This window comes from Ctenopharyngodon idella, chromosome 15 (genome assembly GCF_019924925.1).
Source record: "Ctenopharyngodon idella isolate HZGC_01 chromosome 15, HZGC01, whole genome shotgun sequence".
Classification (NCBI taxonomy): domain Eukaryota; kingdom Metazoa; phylum Chordata; class Actinopteri; order Cypriniformes; family Xenocyprididae; genus Ctenopharyngodon; species Ctenopharyngodon idella.
In genome coordinates this window covers 27,583,462-27,604,703 of record NC_067234.1, presented here as the reverse complement: position 1 = coordinate 27,604,703, position 21,242 = coordinate 27,583,462, and the positions used below count along the sequence as shown (strand labels likewise).

Below are 21,242 nucleotides of genomic sequence, written 5' to 3'. Positions count from 1 at the left end.
ATCTACATTATATAGTTTGAAATCTATTCAGATAAATATCATTTAGACTAACGGCGTGCATCAACAACAGATTTCAAGGGATTTTCTTATGCTACTGCAAAATGGATTTTACCAGTAGTGGACAGTAGGTGGTGCCCACGAGCAAAGTTGGCTAACTCGCAAGGGAAGGAACATCCACAATGAATCTCCTTCTATTCTATTCTCTTCTACTCTTTAAAATATTTATATTAATGCAAAACAATAGCTAAATATTTTGTCATTGACTATTGAGCCTTTTGTTTTCTGACCTGCGGTATGATGACGTACGTACCTTAATCGCGAAAACGTGTTAAACAACAATTTATCAGAAAATTATTTTTGTTTACTTGCTTTCTTGTATACCTTCAAATATACCTTTCTGCTTTTTTGTTTACTTGCTTTCTATTAAATAGAGCTATTTATATTTGCAGAAGTATTAGGGCAGGGATTCTTTTTTTTTAGGCAGCCGAACCCTAAGACCTTTGACCTGAAATATTTACGTGAAATAGGCTACCCGCTCACATGAAGACCTTTCATGTTTTTGGTAAGTGTTTTATTTTGATTGTTAATGGCTTTTATTTTAAAATGTATTAATTTTTTATCATTTGACATTTTTTATGAACTTGAAAATAGGTCAATTTTCCTAGAAAAGAACGATTGTACATTTTAAATGTGTATATCTGCTAAAGGTTCATTTTGTTCACTGACAAATTAACATACAAATGGCTAATAGAAGACACAAAAATGTGATTACTCTTGAGAAATTTCCGTTGTCCTCCAAGCGGCCGTTATTTTGAACTACAGTCAAATGCGCGTTCACTGAGTTCTAGTGGAGCTCTAGCTCTACGTCATTGCCTGAAGTGTCATAGAGTGGGCGGGGCATCTCGATCGGGGATGAGCTTTAAACATGAGAGCATAACCTTAGGGTTGTGTTCCCTATCACAACAGTCCGTTTCGAACTCAAAAAGCGCTTCCAGCTGCAGGGGTGTATGAGGAGCGTCAGAGTAAAGAGTTTTACCTCGATCAGGTAGCGAAGGAGGTGAAAGTAGGAGTGGAAGAGGGGGGGCTGTGGTTGGATTTAGTGAAAGAAAACAATATGGCCGCGGTGGAGCTGGAATGGATCCCTGAGACCCTGTACAACACCGCTATCTCAGCCGTGGTCGACAACTACGGCCGATCGCGACGGGACATCCGCTCTCTCCCTGAAAATATACAGTTTGATGTGTACTACAAGGTAAGAAGGACAGTGAATGAGGTCAGTGCGGAACAAACGTCAAAAGCATCTGACACTTTTAACTAGCAGCTCGGCTAACAAAAACTGAACCAATCTCTCAGTGGAGCGCTAATAAGGAGAGACTCGAGCTACGAGACGATTTAACCGTTAAGGGTTTCTGATTTAAGAGTACACTAATTTTCTGTGTGACAGTTTGGGTAAAGACTGATTGAAGTGGACACTGTGTTCCAGTTGTCTTAGCCTGTAGTTTATATGCTGCTGCATGAGAAATAGCTCTCTGGGTCAAGACTATAAAACACTGACATTTCACTTTTTACTCTGTTTACCTTATTTATGGGTACTAGCTATAATGGCATGTGAGTATTTAAACCATAACCGTGTTTCTAACGAATTCATAAGTTTTATGTGACATAACTGACATCTGTATGGTTTGAATGGTTTGTCAACAACTACTGTGAAAACAATTAACAGAAAAGACACAAGTGACACCACAATAATATTCATAGTAAACATGAACTAACATTGAAAGGTACTTCTGAAGCATTTATTAATCTTAGTTAATATTTACTTGTTAAGATTTTTCTTGACTTGATTTTTTTTTTTTTTTTTTTTTTTTGAAAAGAGAAGACTTTGTACAACCACGTTAACTAAAAGGACCAAATTGCTTACATTGTTCATGCATTTTAATGCCACTTAGTGTGATCTGCTTGACTTGCCCACTCGTCTTTTTAATTTGATTTGCCATTTTGGACATTTAAGTTGGCAAATATGTGATTAGACCAACCCCACTGTTTTGTATGCAAAGGTTATCAGAGTTTGTTCTGACAAATGACCTTAAATCTTTCATAATTCCTCAATAATTGGTCACTAAATATTCTGCATTTCTGTATTACCAAACTGAGTTTGCGAGGGGCACTGTATTTATTATTTGGTTTGTAGATATAGTTGAAAGGACACAAATCAAGTTTAACTGGAACCCACAAGACCAGAGAAGTTTGTTGATGTAATTGTTCTTTCTCTGGATAGTTTGGAGACTTTAGAAATCTTATTTTCTTGAACACCTATTGTTAAAAAAGTTAGGTCTGCATAGGACAGTGATTCTCAACCAGGGGCACTCGGCAAACTTCCAAGGGGGTCTAAAGATGACTTAAGATTTAAAGACAAAACGAGCATGAAAATAAGACAAATAAAGAAACTAAAAATCATTTAAACAACTTATGAATTCGTTAGAAACAACTGTTTTTTTTTTATTTGAAGAAATAGTATTCCCACTGTCTTGAAAATCCTAGATAAATGAGGGAGACTAATTTTGAAAGTGTGATTTCTAGATGTGAAAAAGTAATGTAAATTAATAAATCTTATATCTCCATGGGAATTTATATAATTAATTAATATACATTTTTCTAGTTAGGCCAAGCTCTAAAATATTTTACCTGGTAGAAATTGTAAGTACAAAGTGTTTGAGTCTCAAAGACATTGCCGCAGTTCTTCTGGATTTAGTCTCTCAGTTTTTTGTTTCTTCATGAAATCCCAGATGGACTCAATTGGTGAGATCAGATCTTCATGAGGAGCATACCGGCTGTTGTCAGACTTCTTGTGCATACAAAAATCATCTATAGCAAAAGATATAGGATCAAAAAAGTTCATCAAAGTTGTCCTAAGAAGAAGGTTTTAGGACAACTTTGATGAAAGGTTTTGATCCACTTCAAATGTTGACTACTGTACTAATGTGTCTAAGACTTTTGCGCATATATATATATATATATATATATACATACAGTAAATCAAGAACAGCTGGATATTCATGAGGTCTTTGAATATGTTGGGGGTCTTAGAGTCAAACAGTTTGAGAACCACTGACTTAAGGTGATTTATTGTTTTTAGCTTCAGATATAACAGTAAGGGTTAAGTAAAGGTTTTACTGCTTTGTAAAATCAGTATATTTGATGTGTAAGCCAGATGTGCCATTACACAAACAAAATATTATTGGCACGCATTACGTATTGGTCTTGCACAAACTCTTCCTGATTGTACATTCTGTCTTCATACTGGCTACTTTTCCTGGTTTTCTGGGCCTTGGCACCCCCAAGGGAATGCTTGAGTTGTCTTTGCTGTGTCACATGTACAATAGGGTCAACAATCTCACATTTCTTCATGTGTTCCAGCTTTACCAGCAAGGCCGGCTCTGCCAGCTGGGAGGGGAGTTTTGTGAGCTGGAGGTCTTCGCCAAAGTCCTCAGGGCCTCTGACAAAAGGTAATTGAGTCCACTCTTAGTCTATCTGTCAATGTAATATAGCTCAAAGCCATACCTTAAAGATGTATATATGGCCACACTGAATGAGATTGTGTGTGTGTGTGTGTGTGTGTGTGTGTATTTTGGTCTGATGATTCAAATCTCACATGGTGTATATGGCACAAGCCTTCATTAGCATCTTTGCCAGACTGGGTTGTAGAGTAATATATGTAGTGATAGACTTTGTCATGATGCAGAAACCAGCTAAATTTAAATTCTCTACTAATTTAGCAAAGCTGACAAAGCTGTATTTTTAGCAGCCATTACTCCAGTCTTCAGTGTCACATCATTCTTCTGAAATCATTCTAGTATGCTGATCTGGTGCTCAAGAAATGTTTCTTTTTATTATCAAAGTTGAAAACAGTTGTGCTACTTAATATATTTGTGGAAACCGTGATACATTTTTCTCCAGATTCTTTAATGAATAGAAAGTTCAAAAGAACAGGATTTATTTGAAATTGAATTTAAACAATATTTTTACTGTCAATTTTGATCAATTGAATGCATCCTTGCTGAATGAAATTATTAATTTCTTTAAAAAACAAAATCTGACCCCCAACTTTTGAACAGTAGTGTTATATATGTTAATATGTAAAGAGTTATATGTATTGGCATTATATGAGCTATCTTAGATATCAGCTAAAAACTGAATTAGTCCACCAATAGTAATATACTACTGTAATATTTGTAATTGCATAAAGTTAAAGAATCATCCCTATACTCTTACCTCAGAAAAGACAACTAAAATATATGAAAAATATTTTTTGTAAATGATTAGATGAAAGACTTAGAACATATTTTCTTCCACAGGCACCTCTTACACCACTGCTTCCAGGCTCTGATGGACCACGGTGTGAAGGTCGCTTCAGTCCTGGCCAACTCCTTCAGCCGCCGATGTTCATACATAGCAGAATCAGATGCGCATGTGAAAGAGAAAGCTATACAGTTTGGCTTTGTTTTAGGTATGGTGCTCTGGCTCATGTTTCTACTCTTTCAGCTTATAATAACAAGCACAGTTGTAATAATACTTTTCTTCCATCTCAGGTGGCTTTTTATCAGATGCCGGTTGGTATGGAGATGCAGAGAAAGTCTTCTTGTCTTGTCTCCAGCTGTGCACATTACATGATGAGGTTCTTCACTGGTATCGTGCAGTGGAGTGCTGTGTGAGGTGAGTAAACGGTCAGCTTGAGTCTGTTCTAGCTGTAAACGGTCAGTTATTCATATTAACAGTGTTATTGATATCTTATTAATGTGTTATTGTGACTTTGTGTGCCAGGTTACTTCATGTGCGTAATGGCAACTGCAAATACCACCTGGGAGAAGAGACTTTCAAACTGGCCCAGTCTTACATGGACAAACTAGCCAAACACGGCCATCAGGCTAATAAGGCTGCCCTGTATGGAGAACTGTGTGCCCTGCTCTTTGCCAAAAGCCACTATGATGAGGTAAGTCCTATTGCAACAATACCAGAAGTCTGCTTGGCGAACGGCTGCTCTACAGTTGTGTTCCTTATGTGTTTTAGGCTTATAGGTGGTGTATAGAGGCTATGAGGGAGATCACTGTCGGCTTACCTGTGAAAGTAGTAGTTGATGTTCTCAGACAAGCCTCTAAGGTCAGTGATTGCTGGATGTTGGAGTTTTTTTAAATAGATGAAAGCTTCTGATCCATTGTCACATTACATAATCATGAAATTGATCCCTGCAGGCCTGTGTTGTTAAGCGGGAGTTCAGGAAAGCTGAACAACTGATAAAACATGCAGTCTTTTTGGCACGGTATGAACTATCACTTTTTTTTTAAAGTGTGGCAAGTTATGTTCAGTTTGACAGTGATGAAATGTTTGCTTATGTATTTCCACATTTTGTTTTCAGGGAACATTTTGGGCACAAGCACCCAAAATACTCAGATACACTACTAGATTATGGATTTTATCTCTTAAATGTGGATAATATCTGTCAGTCAGTGGTAATTTACCAGGTGAGCTACTGTAAGAATGACTTAAAATTTGGGTTCTTTGCACGTTTAAATAAAACTTTTTCTCATTCGTTGAAAGACAATGGGTGATTTACTTGTTATTGGTGTGTTCTACCTTCAGATTGCACTCGATATTCGGCAGTCTGTATTTGGAGGAAAAAATATTCATGTTGCAACTGCACATGAGGACTTGGCGTATTCATCCTATGTCCATCAGTACAGCTCTGGAAAATTCGATAACGCACTGTGAGTGTCTCAATCCTGTCCTTTGTGCATTAATTACAATATTTAGAGAATTATGCTGACATCTGGGTGGGTAAATGGTAGGAGTGTAACAGTACACAAACATGACGGTTTATTAAACAGTGGTTTATTGAACAAATTGTCTCTCTTTAAATAAATTCAGTTATAATTACTTTTTTTTTTTTTTTTTTTTTTTTTTTACAAATTTATTTAAACATTAAATAATTAAGACATCACTAACAGATAAAGTACATATAACGAATATATATATAAGCTAAATAAATATATAAGCTAAAGCTCCTGTCTAGAGTTCATTTCTCTAGTGAACTAACATGCTGTGGACACTAAATGACTTGCCTGAGGTAAATGTAATGCTACGTGAGATATTATTCTCAAGCTGTCTTTCCGTGTATGAAACACAGGTTGAGAGATTACACATATCTAGATTGTCTGCTTTTCTTCTGTGCTTTTTCCTGTTGTGGCGGTTAGCAAACAGCGTTGAATTACCACATGCGCCCCCTTCTGGATTGGAGTGTGGATCGCCTGTGACTGACTGTATTCGTCGTCTAACTGCATTAACTGAACCGTGACGTCTGTACCGTACGGTTCGGGACGAATATGTGTACGGTTACACCCCTAGTAAATAGACAATATCAATGATTTCTGTACTGCTACTCAGTGCTTGCTCTCTGATGCTTCTAAATGGAATTATAAAAAACACATGGCTTGTAGATGATTCATGAACAAATGACTCTTATAAACAGGTTCTCTTAATGAATTTTTTAAAAAGAACTCTTAATTGTTAACCGTTTGAATCATTCTGAATAAATCCTTCATTAAATGACCTTTTTATTTTTTACAAAAATCTGTAATTTTTGGGTGACGTGGGACTCCCTCGCTTCAAAAACAGAATTCATTAGGCAACACTGAACAACACGTAATCGGTCAGAGGCAAAATAGCAATGCTGTTTTTATGAAAGAAGACAAACATTCCTCTTATTAAGATCACCATGAAAAATGAATAATTTAATTGGTGTCTTGAGTCACTTCTTGTACAGCAAGCTGCCACTTTCCAAGACAAAACAGTATTTTTGGTTGCAACTAATCCTGTACGAACTTTGATAACATTTTATGTGTCCCTCGAGTGTTAAGAAGTCCATGACACAGATGTCCAGTAGTTGCCCTAACCTTTAACACAATAAAGTTGTTCTTTTAGAATTGTTTTTTTTCCCTCTGTATTTTTTTTCATGGAAGTGTTTATCCAATAACGTACCAGTTTCATACTTTTGTTTTTAGATTCCACGCAGAACGTGCCATAGACATCATAACTCACATTCTCCCTGAAGACCATCTGCTGCTGGCCTCGTCCAAGAGGGTGAAAGGTGAGACTAGCACTTTGAAAAGCTTTCATAACTCCCCTCATTCACAGCTGCATTACTGGAATGACAACATTAAGACGGCCCTTGACGGTTCAAAGTTGCGTTATCTTTTCACTCTTCAGTTTGATTAGGGCTTTTTTTTTTTTTTTTCTTTTTTTTTTTACATCATTGAAAAATCAAGTTACGTCAAGCTAATTTGTATTTCTGATGTTATATCTCAAGCCCTAATCCTGGAAGAGATTGCCATCGATTGCCATAACAAAGAAACAGAGGAACGCCTCCTGCAGGAGGCCCATGATCTGCATCTCTCCTCCCTCCAGTTGGCCAAAAAAGCCTTCGGAGAGTTTAACGTTCAGACAGCGAAACACTACGGCAACCTGGGCCGCCTCTACCAATCCATGCGCAAATTCAAGGTTTTTATTAATTATTTCTTATTTAAACCTGTCAGAATGTTACCATTGGAATAGTATATGAAAATCACCACAAGTGGATCATTGTGAAAGCTATGTATTTTTTCTATTGTGTAAGCCAAACTCAACATAGAGTGCTTTTGAGGTCGCTATTGGGCTGACTGACCTTTCCATGGTGTGATTTTTAATGCAGGAGGCAGAGGAGATGCACATCAAGGCCATTCAGATCAAGGAGCAGCTGTTGGGACAGGAGGACTATGAGGTGGCTCTGTCAGTGGGACACTTGGCCTCGCTTTATAACTACGACATGAATCAGTACGATGATGCCGAGCGCCTCTACTTGCGCTCCATCGCTATTGGTGAGGGTTACTTTTGTAGTTGCATTTTGGGCGGACAATCATGACATATTGGTACCATCAGTTATTGGCTGTTGTTTTTTTTTGTTTGTTTTTTTATTCATGTCGGTTGATATAAGATATATATGTTGGCCAAAATTGGTTAATTGTGCTCATTTCCACATTTTTTACATTTTGTTTGTCTTTGCTGCCATCTAATACTTAATTAGTCTTTTTTTGTTTGTTTGTTTTTTTGTTTAAAGATTAACAATTTAATTTTACATTTTAAAAATGTTATGTTTTTAATTAATTTACCCCTGGTTTCACAAACAAGGCTTAAGCTAGTCCCAGACTAAAATGCATGTTTGAGCTGTTTTAACTGAAAGCAACTTGCACTGACATACCTTAAAATATGTCACTGCCATTCTTGTCTCTAGATGGTTTGGTTTATTTTTAATTTATTTGGACTTTTTCCAAAGAACAACAGTTCCAAAGAACAGCATTTATTTGCAATTAACTTTTGTAACAATGTAAAAGTCTGTTCTGTCACTTTTGATCCATTTAATGCTTCCTTGCTGTAAAGAAGAATTAATTTCTTCTTAGGGGAGGGCGATTTACTGGTAGACAAGATTAAAATTTGTCAACCGATAGATTTTGGACTATCGTCACTATCGCTGTTACGCTCATGTGACGTGACTGTGCTGCACGATCACGAAACCTTATTTGCATGCGTTTTTAAGCACTGCGGTTCAAAAACAGTTGATCTTAAACCGTTAAATCACATTTAGCGGCGAAAGAGACCTCATTTCAGTACATGCACGTGCTGTCTGAGAGATGCGTATGCGTATGCACATGATATGCTGCTCATAGAGCGTGTGAGAACTGAACAGAGCGTTTTTTTGCCACCTAATTGGGATTGAATGGTTAAATACACATACTTGCATGCAAGTGACATGTATTTGCAAGTAAACAGTCATTTATGTATTAAGTCAACATAAACAGTTGAAAAAGAACTGAGAAATTGAGAAAGAACAACACACGAGTTTAATGGATCTGTGCAGCCGGTCTTAAAGTAACAGTATCCAAATTTACCTGCTGTCATTATTAAAGGGTTAGTTCACCCCAAAATGAAAATTCTGTCATTAATTACTCACCCTCATGTTGTTCCACACCCGTAAGACTTTCGTTCTTCTTCGGAAGACAAATTAAGATATTTTTGATGACAGAATGCTGTCAGATTTCCTTCCATTGACTGCCTTTGCAACTTCTACTTCGACGCTTCAAAAAAAAAGAAATTGGAAAACCATTTGAATTGAGTGGTTTAGTCCAAATTTTCTGAAAAGAATCGATCGCTTGTTATGACGAACAGATTTAATTTATAAACGCACAAGAACAAACCTCTTCCGGAAGCTTAAACGTGCTGCGTAACCAATGAGGTTCATTCTCGTGTGTTACGCAGCACGTTTGAGTTTCCAGAAGAGGTTTGTTCTTGCGCGTGTAGCACGTTTGGTTGAGCATCTGCTTATGTTCGCTGATCAATGTTTACATGCGAGTAAAAGCCTAAATTAATTCTGTTCGTGATAACAAGCGATCGATTCTCTTCAGAAAATTTGGACTAATCCGCTCGATTCATATGGATTCGTTTTCCAATCTCTTTATGAACTTTTTGAAGTGTCAAAGTGAAAGTTGCAAAGGCAGTCTATGGAAGGAAATCTGACAGCATTCTGTCATCAAAAATATCTTAATTTGTCTTCCGAAGAAGAACGAAAGTCTTACGGGTGTGGAACGACATGAGGGTGAGTAATTAATGACAGAATTTTCATGTTGGGGTGAACTAACCCTTTAATGCTAATCAAGCAACAAAAAAGAGAGAAAGATCTCACTGCTCTTGACTGAATCCCTTTTGTAACTTTAATAAGAATAAATGTATATTTATACTATGCATTTTTTTTATACATTTGATTATTTTATGTAGTATTTCTTATTTCTGTTGCTTGACGTTTTCAGGTAGGTCTACTTCATTTGTGTATTTGCTCTATTGTAGTTTGTTTTCTTTACTCTTTATCACTGTTTATTTGTCTCCAGTAAGCTTGAGGGATTTTTGAGGCTAGTAATAGTTTTTTGAAAGATATTAAAAATGGTGAAAAGAATTATGAAACTTTAGTGGTATCAAAATGTTGATATCATCATAACCTTATTTAAAGCAGAAATAACTATATTGTGATATATATCGTTGTTGTGAAATAAAATTTCTCATACCATGCTAAAAGATTTTGGTCATATCGCCCACCCCTATTTCTTCTCAAAATTTAGAATCTTGTTCTTAACCTAAACCTAAAGCATTTGTCTGTTTCCTGCAGGCAAGAAGCTGTTCGGGGAGGGTTACAGTGGACTGGAATATGACTACAGAGGTCTGATAAAACTGTACAACTCAGTTGGAAACTACGAGAAGGTCTTTGAGTACCACAATATTCTGTCCAACTGGAATCGTTTAAGGGACAGGCAGTTTGCAGTAGCCAACGCACTGGAGGACGTCAACACGAGCCCCCAGGTCACAGAGCAGGTGGTGCAGTCTTTCCTGCTTTCCCAGAGCCACGGTGCCGGACGCTCCTGCTTGGGCTAATGACTGGGAAGCCCACCCGAAACATATAGATGTGCACACCCACCCCCATTTCACTCCTTCACACCCATTTATTCACAAGTAGTCAAGACAGGCAGGGAGTGTGAATATATCATCTTGAGCTTCTCAAACTCTTGGACTGTCAATTCACTTTTACCAGCAACTCCCCGTGCCCATTTTCCTTAAAATGGGAGAAAAACCATGACATCTTTCCGACCATGCTAACACTCATGATGGATAAGCAACCATTCATTGAATTTGTTCACTCTTCTCGCAACTTGGAAGAACCCGACCGTTTCTCTGACTTCAAGTGGAGTTGACTTAAAAAAAACAGCAGTCCAACAAAGACGGAAAACACACCCTCTGTTCTTTTTTTATTTTATTTTGTATTTGAAGGAGAGTTCCTCCACACTACAGAAATACTTTATCACCACATCATCTATTTGTGGAAGAAATTGCTCTCAGAAAATGCGACCACAGAACGTCTCTCCTATAGCCGAGTGAAGGAACATCCGTAGACGTCCGTGTCCCCATTAACACGAGGATTAGAGCTTGATTTCATGTAATGCAAAGCTTTGCATTTGAGGATTACCTGTGTGCTCTCTGGAAAATGAGACCAGCCATGTTACATTATGGACCATTATGTTTATTTTTGCTTTTTTTATTATTAATTCATGTCATGTGTGGAATTTATGGACCAGTGGGTTTACGAATGCTCTAGATACCTTGTTTTAAGTTCTCTTCTGGTTTTGTATTCCCTTAGTACTGACATAGCTTATTTTAAACTGCCAATAATTTATATGCAAGGTATGCTACAACTTGTAGGTGTAATGTTGCAAACAGATGAGCCAAAATGACTTCTGTTAATAATAATAATAATAATACATGTGTGACCACAGCAAATTGCCATAATATAAACTAAACTGAGTGGGAGGACGAGTTCACAAAGCCGGCTTTCTGTCATAGCGAAGCCTTATTCACACACACACACACACACACACACAATATATATAAGCTGGAGCGGTGATAGTTACGGGACCAGGTTTCCCAGGTCGTTGTTGTTTTCCTTTCAGAGCTCGGCCCCGGGTGGCGTAGATTAACACCCCTGGCCCACTGCCAGCTGACTGGACACCAAAAAAAGGCTGAGCGCAGCACCTGTCATTGTAAGGAGGTTCTCCTGCAGGGGAACCTACGGTATAGTGCGCAGGGGTGTGAATCCACACACGATTGTGTAGTATCAGTGCAATATTTTGATGAATGCACCTGTACCACTCCAAATCCAACCAGTCTGACTCATTTCACTGCCGCTCCTCTCTCAAATATCCAAAAGCTACACCGACTCGTAACCAAGTTGACAAGGAGAACATTTCAAGTTGAATGAGGACTGTTGCAATTAAATTGGTGGATTTTTTCCCACACCTCATAGAGAACTCATTGTATTTTTTTTTTGCAGAAACAAAGCCTTGCTGCAGGCTAGTCATGTAGAATGTGCTGTTTGTCTTGCAGCTTTTTAGCCCTCGATCACGGCAGCAGCTGCAGCACCAGGACCCCAGCTCGAGCTGAAGTCCCAGCCTTAGTCTTAAAGGACTCTCAGCTGGTGGGGATCTAATTTTTTAGCCTTTTACAAGTAGCTTGCTTTGGCCGAAACCTCCATCTGCAGAATTTCAAACACCTTTCGCCCTGTTAACCGAGCAAGAGATTGGCTACAACATGTGAGGGACGTTACTTTGCTCATTTTCACTCCTTAATCCCTTTATTGTTAAGGTTGAGGTTTGATTGTGAAGAATCAGGTGGTTAAAATACCATACATGAGACAGCGAGGGAAGGACAGGAATTTGCCTTGGTTAGAGAGATGGAATATTTTAACAAATAAACTGTGATCTTGCAAACTTGCATTTCTAGTGACTCTATGTGGACTGAATTAGTGGAGTTCTCATATCAGATGATGAGTTTAGGAATATGAACATCAGATGTGAAAATCATGCACGTGGGAAATAAGTAAGCTTGGTGGATGCTGAAAGAATTTATAACGTAGCTCTGATTGCTTGCTTCTGAATGTCGATTCAAGGGCTCATTCGTCAACCTCAAGTGGCGTTTCATGGTTAGAAAGATGGTTGATCACTGTTGATCAAATCCATACTGTTTTTTTAATCTGAATAGGACACAGTCCCCCCAAAAACAAAGGTGCTTCTGGGTCAAACGTTCTCTTTCTTTGCATGTTTAATTAATTGTATATAGATGTAGATGCATAGCTACAAGTGGTTATTGTCCCAGTGAGCTCCATAGTGACAGAAAAACAATCTTATACTGAGCAGTTAATAAATGTCCCATGAAGTAAGAGAACAAAGAATGAACTTTGCGACTCGAAAGTGTTAAACTGATCACTGAAATTAATAAATAGCATCCTCTGACAATAAAAGCAATCCTGTCACTACAATCCTTCACTTTTCTTCGAAATCTGCCCTCAGAGAGTTGAAGAATGTAATTATGGGTTGATAACAATAAAGTGGGGCCTTTTTGATGCTAATTATCTTAATAAAGTCCTCAGACGTGCTGCCACGTGTAGATTGTGATTTAGCCAAAGTGCTGTTTCAGATGGATGATGGCGATCCTTGAAGTAACAACCTATGAGTGGAAGTGATCTTTTTATGATTTTGTTTTTAAGACCTGTTTGTGTCTATATCCATTGGAGACACTCTAGGAGCGAAGTCCAATGGTTAAAAAAAAGGAAATTTGTGTTGTTTAACATTGATACTGACTGTTACCCTGGAAATGTCAGTAACCTGTGCCACAGTAAGCCTCTGCTTGGATATTCTTCAGTCATTGGCTTTATGTAACTCACCCCCAGTAGAGTCTGCTGTACATTGTACATCTGTAACCACCAAATCATTATTAAACTCATTTGTATCCACCATTGTGAAAATCTGTAACTACTTCTAACACAAAAAAAAAACAATATAGAGCTGTCTAATAGACTACAATGAGCAATATTGCTTCTGAAGTATTAAATTTGCTTTATTTTTTGCCTTTACATGATTATTCTCCACCTGTTTCTGAAGTCAATGTGTTATGTTTGAGTCTATGACTTGAATGCGACAGGATCCTACAAAAAACACTTTTTCGGGTGGATTGGTGGCTGAACAAAAATTGAATAAAAGACTGTACTCAGCATGTGTACCTCTGAAAGATATTTGCTCACTTTTTCACTAATGTCATGAAAATGAAGGACCAGGTGTTTCATTTAGGAAATCTCTCCCAAGTTACTGTATCTGTCCTAAAACATGGCTAATGAATTGTTTTATGAGGTGGTTTTTTTTTTACATTTTTATTGAAAATTTCAACAAAACAGTTACAACAGAACATATAACAAAAGTAGCCCAGGCAAGCTTCAAACATGTGACCCTTGACCACAAAACCAGTCATAAGGGTCAATTTATTGAAATTGAGATTTATATATCATATAAATAAGCTTTCCATTGATGTATGGTTTGTTAGGATAGGAAAATATTTGGCTATTTGAAAATCTTGAATCTGAGGGTGCAAAAAAAATCTCAATATTGAGGAAAAAGTTGTCCAAATGGAGTCCTTAGTAACGCATATCCACTCACAAAAATAAATTGTGATATATTTACGGTAGGAAATTTACAAAAATATCTTCATGGAACATGATCTTTACTTAAAGGGATAGTTCACCCAAAAATGAAAATTCTGTCATTTACTCACCCTCAAGTTGTTCCAAACCTGTATGAATTTCTTTGTTCTGCTGAACACAAAAGAAGATATTTTGAAGAAAGTTTGTAACCAGGCTGCTTTGGGGCACCACTGACTTCCATAGTAGGAAAAATAAATACTATGGAAGTCAGTGGTGCCCCAGAACTGTTCAGTTTCTCACATTCTTCAAAATATCTTCCTTTGTGTTCAACAGAACAAATAAATTTATACAGGTTTGGAACAACTTGAGGGGGAGTAAATGATGACAGAATTTTCATTTTTGGATGAACTGTCCCTTTAATATCCTAATGATTTTTGGCTTAAAAAAAAGCAACTCATCATGTTAAAATGATTCTGAAGGATCATGTGACAGTAATGGAAATTCAGCTTTGCCCTCACAGGAATAAATTACATATTAAAACAGAAAACAGTTATTTGAAATTGTAATAATATTTCATAATATTACTGTTTTACTTTATTTTTTTTATCAAATTGCAAAAAAAAAACTTATTGACCCCAACATTTTGAATAGTAGTGTACATTATATTACCAGTTAATAAAATGTATTTAAGTATATTTGTGTGTGTGTGTGTGTATATATATATATATATATATATATATATATATATTATATATATAATGTTTTTTTTAGGTTTATATGTAATTTAAAATTTAAAATTAAATTAAAAAGCCATTAAATATTACATTTATGCATTTGCCAGATGCTTTTTTCCAAAGCAACTTTCACTGCATTCAAGGTGTACATTTGATCAGCTCACGCATTTCTTGACAAGCGAAGCCATGACCTTGCCCTTGCTAGCAGCATGCTTTACTGCTATATTTACTGTTCCAAACAATAAATTCTAAATAAATACATTATGTGCAGTTTTTATATCAGAAACAATGTAACTATTGTAGTGTAAAGAGCTTCCTTTCCTAAACACTTGTGCGTTTTAAGGCTCTGGCATAAATATATATCACTTTATAAGGTTTTCTAGGGAATATATCCCTGCAACTTTACTCCCTGTAACTGATTTATATTTTCCATAAGTTACCTTTAACATGTTTTTTCACATGCAATGAGCAGTAATTCAATCTGAAACCCTTACAACATCCTAAAGAATCATTTAGAGATCCCTAGTTCTTCTTTTCTTCCTCTTCATCCAACGATAAGAATTTCAGATGGGTTACGATGCACCACATCTGCAAAATGAGACAGTATGACAGTAAAAATAGCTGCCATAATTTATGATAATCAGGGCTCAACGCTAAGGATTTTTTCTACTGGCCCAGTCGGGCCAGTGGTTCAAATTTTTACGTGCGCCGCCAAAATTTTCAATTGCCCCACAACAAAAAATTAATAAAGTAAAAGAAAAGAAAATGGGCCTATAAAATAAGCCTAGTAATTGTTTTCATTGTTTTTGATACATGTAACCTTAATAAATAGGGGTATGACACCAAAAGCTACTAGATTAACTCACTTACATTTTAAATAAACAGTAAGTAAATAAACAGTAAGTAATAAAATAGTAACAAATAATCAAATTACAAGTAATAGCACAAATAAATACAACAGAACAAACATATAAATGAAACAAATGGTGCTTTTCAAGTTTTTCATGCAGGTTTAAACAGGAGATTTTCAGGTACAGAAATTGTAATCTAATGTATAACTATATAACTATATATTAAACTTTATTAAAGTTAATCAGTCAAGAGCAGTTACAGACGCATAAATAATGTTTTGAAATGTTGAAAATATAAAACGTTACTGTTATTTGAAATTATTTAAAAAATGAACAGACACTTTAAACGTGAAATTAAACCCGCCAGTAGGTGGCAGCGAATCACTGTTAATGAGTGAGTCATTGGGATTCAACCGTTTCATTCAAACAGCTGTTTCATTCAGGAAGTGTTGCTCAAGAGACGCAAAACAATGCTGTGTGGACTTTGGAACTATTTTCATAGGCGAAATAGAGCGAAACAGGCGATTTGGTGTCTAAAATGTAAGTCACTTGATAATAAATTCTTGTTCATTAAACTGTACGCTGTATAAAATTAGTATCACATTTGTAATCATGCTGATATTTGGAGAAAAACCGGCACTCTTTGTGTAATATTGGTTAACTATATTGAATGATATAAATATAAAAGATATACATGGGCAATTTTGCCCCTTATCCTGAATTCTGGGGCATTCTAAAGGCATTTTAGTAGACTAAACCACGCAGTGAAAGCATACACTCTAAATATGCAACGCACACAAGTATAACCTACTAGACTACGTCACGTAGTGCATGCGTGCACTCAATGGGTGTGTTTTTGTTTGGTTTTTGTAAAGTGAGGGACATACTCGATAATGTCAGATCGTTAAATCAACAATTACGATATCATAGACGATATACAGGTGCTGGTCATATAATTAGAATATCGTGAAAAAGTTCATTTTTTTTTTATTGTAAATTATTTTAAAAAATGAAACTTTCATAAATTCTAGATTCCCTACATGTAAAGTAAAACATTTCAAAGTTTTTTTTTTTTTTTTAATTTGTTGATTAGAGCATACAGCTAATGAAAGTCCAAAATCCAGTATCTCAAAATATTAGAATATTTACATTTGAGTTTCATTAAATGACCATCCCTACAGTATAAATTCTGGGTATCTTTTGTTCTTTGAAAGCACACTAATGGGGAAGACTGCTGACTTGGCAATGGTCCAGGAGACAATCATTGACACCCTCCACAAAGAGAGAAAGTCACAGAAGGTCATTACTGAATGGGGTGGCTGTTTACAGAGTGATGTATCAAAGCATATTAAATGCAAAGTTGACTGGAAGGAAGAAATTGGGTAGGCAAAGGTGCACAAGCAACAGGGATGACCGCAAGCTTTAGAATACTGTCAAGTAAAGCCGATTCAAACACTTGGGAGAGCTTCACAATGAGTAGAATGAAGCCGGAGTCAGCGCATCAAGAGTCACCACACTCAGACATCTTCAGGAAAAGGACTACCAAGCCACTTCTGAACCAGAGACAACGTCAGAAGCATCTTACCTGGGCTAAGGAGAAAAAGAACTGGACAGTGAACAGTGGTCGAAAGTCCTCTTTTCAGATAAAAGTAAATTTTGCATTTCATGTTGAAATCATGGTCCCAGAGTCTGAAGGAAGACTGGAGAGGCACTGAATCCAAGCTGCTTGAAGTCTAGTGTGAAGTTTCTGAAATCAATAATGATTTGGGGGGGCCGTGACGTCTGCTGGTGTTGGTCCATTGTGTTTTATCAAGTGCAAAGTCAATGCAGCCATCTTCCAGGAGATTTTGGAGCACTTTATGCTTCCATCTGCTGACAAGCTTTATGGAGATGCTGATTTCCTTTTCCAGCAGGACTTTAGCACCTGCCCACAGTGCAAAAACCACTTCCAAGTGGTTTGCTGACCATGATATTACTGTGCTTTATTGGCCAGCCAATATGCCTGACCTGAATCTATGGGATATTTTCGAGAGAAAGATGAGAAACAGTCGATCCAACAATATACAGATGATCTGAAGACTCAATAGTGCCTCAGCAGTGCCACAGGCTGATCACTTCCATGCCACACTTCACTGATGCTGTAATTTGTGCTAGGAGCAAGTCATTTGCTGTAATATGTCCTGCCAATCAAGTATTGAGTGCACAAAAGAACATACTTTAAAGAACTTGAACTTTTCTGTTTTGCAAATCCATTTTTTGATTGATCTTAGGAAATATTCTAATATTTTGAAATACTGGATTTTGGACTTTCATGAGCTGTACGCTCTAATCATCAAAATTAAAAAAAAAAACTTTTGAAATGTTTTACTTTACATGTAGGGAATCTAGAATATATGAAAGTTTCATTTTTAAAAATAATTTATAATAAAAAAATGAACTTTTTTATGATATTCTAATTATATGACCAGCACCTGTACAACGCACACCCTACAGCACTGGCCCGATCGGGTAAGTGACCGTTCCGTCTACTGTCCCGAGCATTGTTCACACTGGCCCCGGGCCATCGAGCAGCCCTTATTGTCGAGCCCTGTATAATGCTGGGTAAACGTGCTCCCTACCTCAACTGCAAAGCCCAGCAAGCGTCCTGCTGTCAGCACCAGAATCCCCAGAATCTGTAGCCAGTTTGGGGCATAGAAAGCCTGAGACAGCACCTCATGCTGGTAGCAATACAGCCACACGGGCAAAACATGGAGACCTGCTATTGTCAGAATGCCCAAAGGAGTCTTGAAGCCTGCGTGAAGAATAACATTCATTCTGTGCTCTCAAAAATCTTAATGTTTACAAATAAAAATTACTTGTCATACCTTTTGCCATCACTGCCTGCACCCAAACTGGGCTTTCTGTAAAAGTGTTCTTCCACTGAGCACCTCTAGCATTGTGGTTGCACACAAATACACACCACTCAACTGAAGACACCAGCCAGCCCCACTTCACAAGCACAAAGTATAAAGTGAAAAATTCTAATACAAATATGTTTGGGGCAAACAAGTACTGACTGAACTTACATCATAAAGCATGTTCCAGAGCATGCCACGTCCTACGTTGTCAATGACCACATCCAGCCAAGCACCGAACCTGGAAGTCTGCTGCAGCCGACGTGCCGCCCAGCCATCCACCCCTGGCACAAAGATTAAATACTAAATCAATAAATGTAAATACTAACATTTGTTAAATATACTTAAATCAATAACTGAACAAGTTTTGTTTGCCAAGGTTTTACCCTGCAGTGACACTTGTCAAACTGAGAGCTCAGTAGTGCATGAGAGGTTTCTGGATGATGCATGTTACATGTTGCATGTATATATTTTCAGCAAAATAAATTATGTAAATAATAAGTAATAATATGTAAAATAAGGAAGTAAAGTTTTACTTATGTAGCATAAAATACAACTTAAAGGATATAAAAATAAAAATACAACTAAAAGGAAAATGCATAAAAGAAAATATAAACAAACTAAAAGATAATATTATAATTGGGTCATTGAGGAATAAGGTTTTTAAAAGTGTAAAAAAAAATAATAGAGATATAATTAATTTTGAAGTTTTATTAAGTGTTAACAATGAGATTATGAGGTTTCTATAATCAATTAACACTGCTTTTGTCATTTTTTACAAAATGGACAAAATTTGTCACCAAAAAAGTCATTCGGTTTAACCAAAATTTCGGTTTTACCGAATGACACTTGGTTATACTGAATGATGATATTTTCAAACAATGCTAACAGGCTGATAACTAGCTAGCTAGTTGGTTAGCTTGCTATCTAGCTAGCAAAAGGACAATCAAACATTTTATATTTAGTACAAGTTTTTAAAATATTACAACATTTTCCATGTTTTATAGCGGTTGTACCTAATGACATGATCTTTAGGACATGTGTATGAGCAAGTGAAAACATGAATTTTTCAAATAGTTAAGAGAGAGTTAGTTACTTTGATTCATGACCATGTGGTCCTTTGCAGGTGTCTGAATAATGTCACATCCTGTCACATGATATTGACCGCATGACTTGATCCAAAATGGTCACTTTATATTGGTTACTCCGAATGACATCAATGAAATTCATTTTTCCAGACATTCTTTCTCATAACAAAGCAACGACTTCTACCCATAATTTTAATACCATGTTGCACTATGTTGATATATGATGTTATAAAATCATGCCAGATTAAAAAAAAACTCATACATTTATTACATTTTAAGATATTTGAATCACAAATGAAGTGGCTGAATTGGCCTTTGGACGGTTAAACCGAATGACCTTTTGACACTTCAAAATCTTTAAAATACCTTTATATGTAGCAAAATATAATTAAAACCTTTTGGATTCAATAAAAGAGATCTAGTTGTACTACCTTACATACTTTGGATGTCATATCTTTGTTTTTTATTATTATTAAGGCCTTTGGACAAAAAAAATTGTGTAATTATATTTATTTTATTCATTATATTATTTACTTTTGTATTATATATTATTATAATATTGTGTAATTTATTTTAAATAATTTTAAGACATTTTTTGACCCTATATTGGAAGTTTTGTAGTTTCGTAGAACTATTTTGGGAACCATTTTTACTAACATTTTATGCAATTGAAAGGTTCCATGGATGTTAAAGGTTCTTCATGAAACCACAGATGCCAATAATGAACCTTTATTTTTAAGAGTGTATTTATAATTTCCCTAGTTGTAATGTAAATACCTACCATCCAATATAATTGATAACACATACAAGGGTACAAAACTCTCTGGATAACTATACAGGCTCCATGAAATGAGAACAAGAAGAATCCTGATATAACCTATAAAATAAAAATAAACAGTTTGCATCAGAAATAGCTACCATCCTTAGGGTACGGTTACTGATTAAATGTGTCATAAATGTAGTGATGTAATATTTTTTAAATCTGTAAAATGAATTCTGCTGCTGCAATAAATGTATCGAATTCACGTAATAATTACTCACCAATTACATTAGGCACATACAGAAAGACATGAAATCCCATATCACAAGTGGACCTCTACTGTGCTGCAGCGAGCCGCCGCTTGTCTTCTGTGTCGAAAATAACTCGTCTCTTATTTACATGACTTCGTATTCGCAGCGCAGTTTATGGTCAATTGTAATCTACTTGAATAGGACCTAATCAAAATGTCATTATGATCATAAACATTTATGCCAGAGCAAAAGAGTCCACCTTCTCTCCATTTGTGACATTTATGTCTCTTCCGGCTTATGACAAGCTTTACAAGCGTCATTCGTGTTGCAACACACCAAATGCCATAGGGGGCGCTAAAAGATAAGCGTCTGGAAGCTTATTTTAATCGGTGAGGATTAAATAAGATTAATGAAAATTTAGCGTCAAATGTTTATGTGCACTGATTTGCATAATTACTTGTCAGATCTGATTTTGTGTAGATTATATTTTTCTTAAAAATAAGATTTAAAACGTTTTCGTCAACTGAAATAAAGCTGAGATAAAACAAAATATAAATATTAGATTAAAA

General features: G+C 36.3%; 1 protein-coding gene and 1 long non-coding RNA gene across 2 annotated transcripts; one reads left to right on the top strand and one right to left on the bottom strand.

Annotated features, from left to right (window-relative positions):
* The first annotated feature begins 872 nt into the window (after nucleotides 1–872).
* appbp2 (amyloid beta precursor protein (cytoplasmic tail) binding protein 2) lies at nucleotides 873–13,689 on the top strand. Its single transcript, XM_051861998.1, has 13 exons — nucleotides 873–1,252; nucleotides 3,418–3,506; nucleotides 4,356–4,507; nucleotides 4,590–4,713; nucleotides 4,822–4,990; nucleotides 5,068–5,157; nucleotides 5,250–5,317; nucleotides 5,414–5,519; nucleotides 5,638–5,762; nucleotides 7,056–7,141; nucleotides 7,361–7,551; nucleotides 7,742–7,907; nucleotides 10,244–13,689. Exons 1-13 carry the CDS (start codon nucleotides 1,115–1,117, stop codon nucleotides 10,504–10,506), a joined length of 1,767 nt encoding a protein of 588 aa, XP_051717958.1. The 5' UTR covers nucleotides 873–1,114; the 3' UTR covers nucleotides 10,507–13,689.
* A 201-nt stretch (nucleotides 13,690–13,890) lies between these two features.
* Nucleotides 13,891–20,989, bottom strand: LOC127495282 (uncharacterized). The gene is made up of 6 exons (XR_007925097.1): nucleotides 20,704–20,989; nucleotides 20,444–20,539; nucleotides 18,746–18,858; nucleotides 18,545–18,668; nucleotides 18,299–18,471; nucleotides 13,891–15,417 (listed from the first exon to the last, which is right to left on the bottom strand). It is a non-coding gene; the product is annotated as an uncharacterized LOC127495282 (long non-coding RNA).
* Between the last annotated feature and the right edge of the window lie 253 nt (nucleotides 20,990–21,242).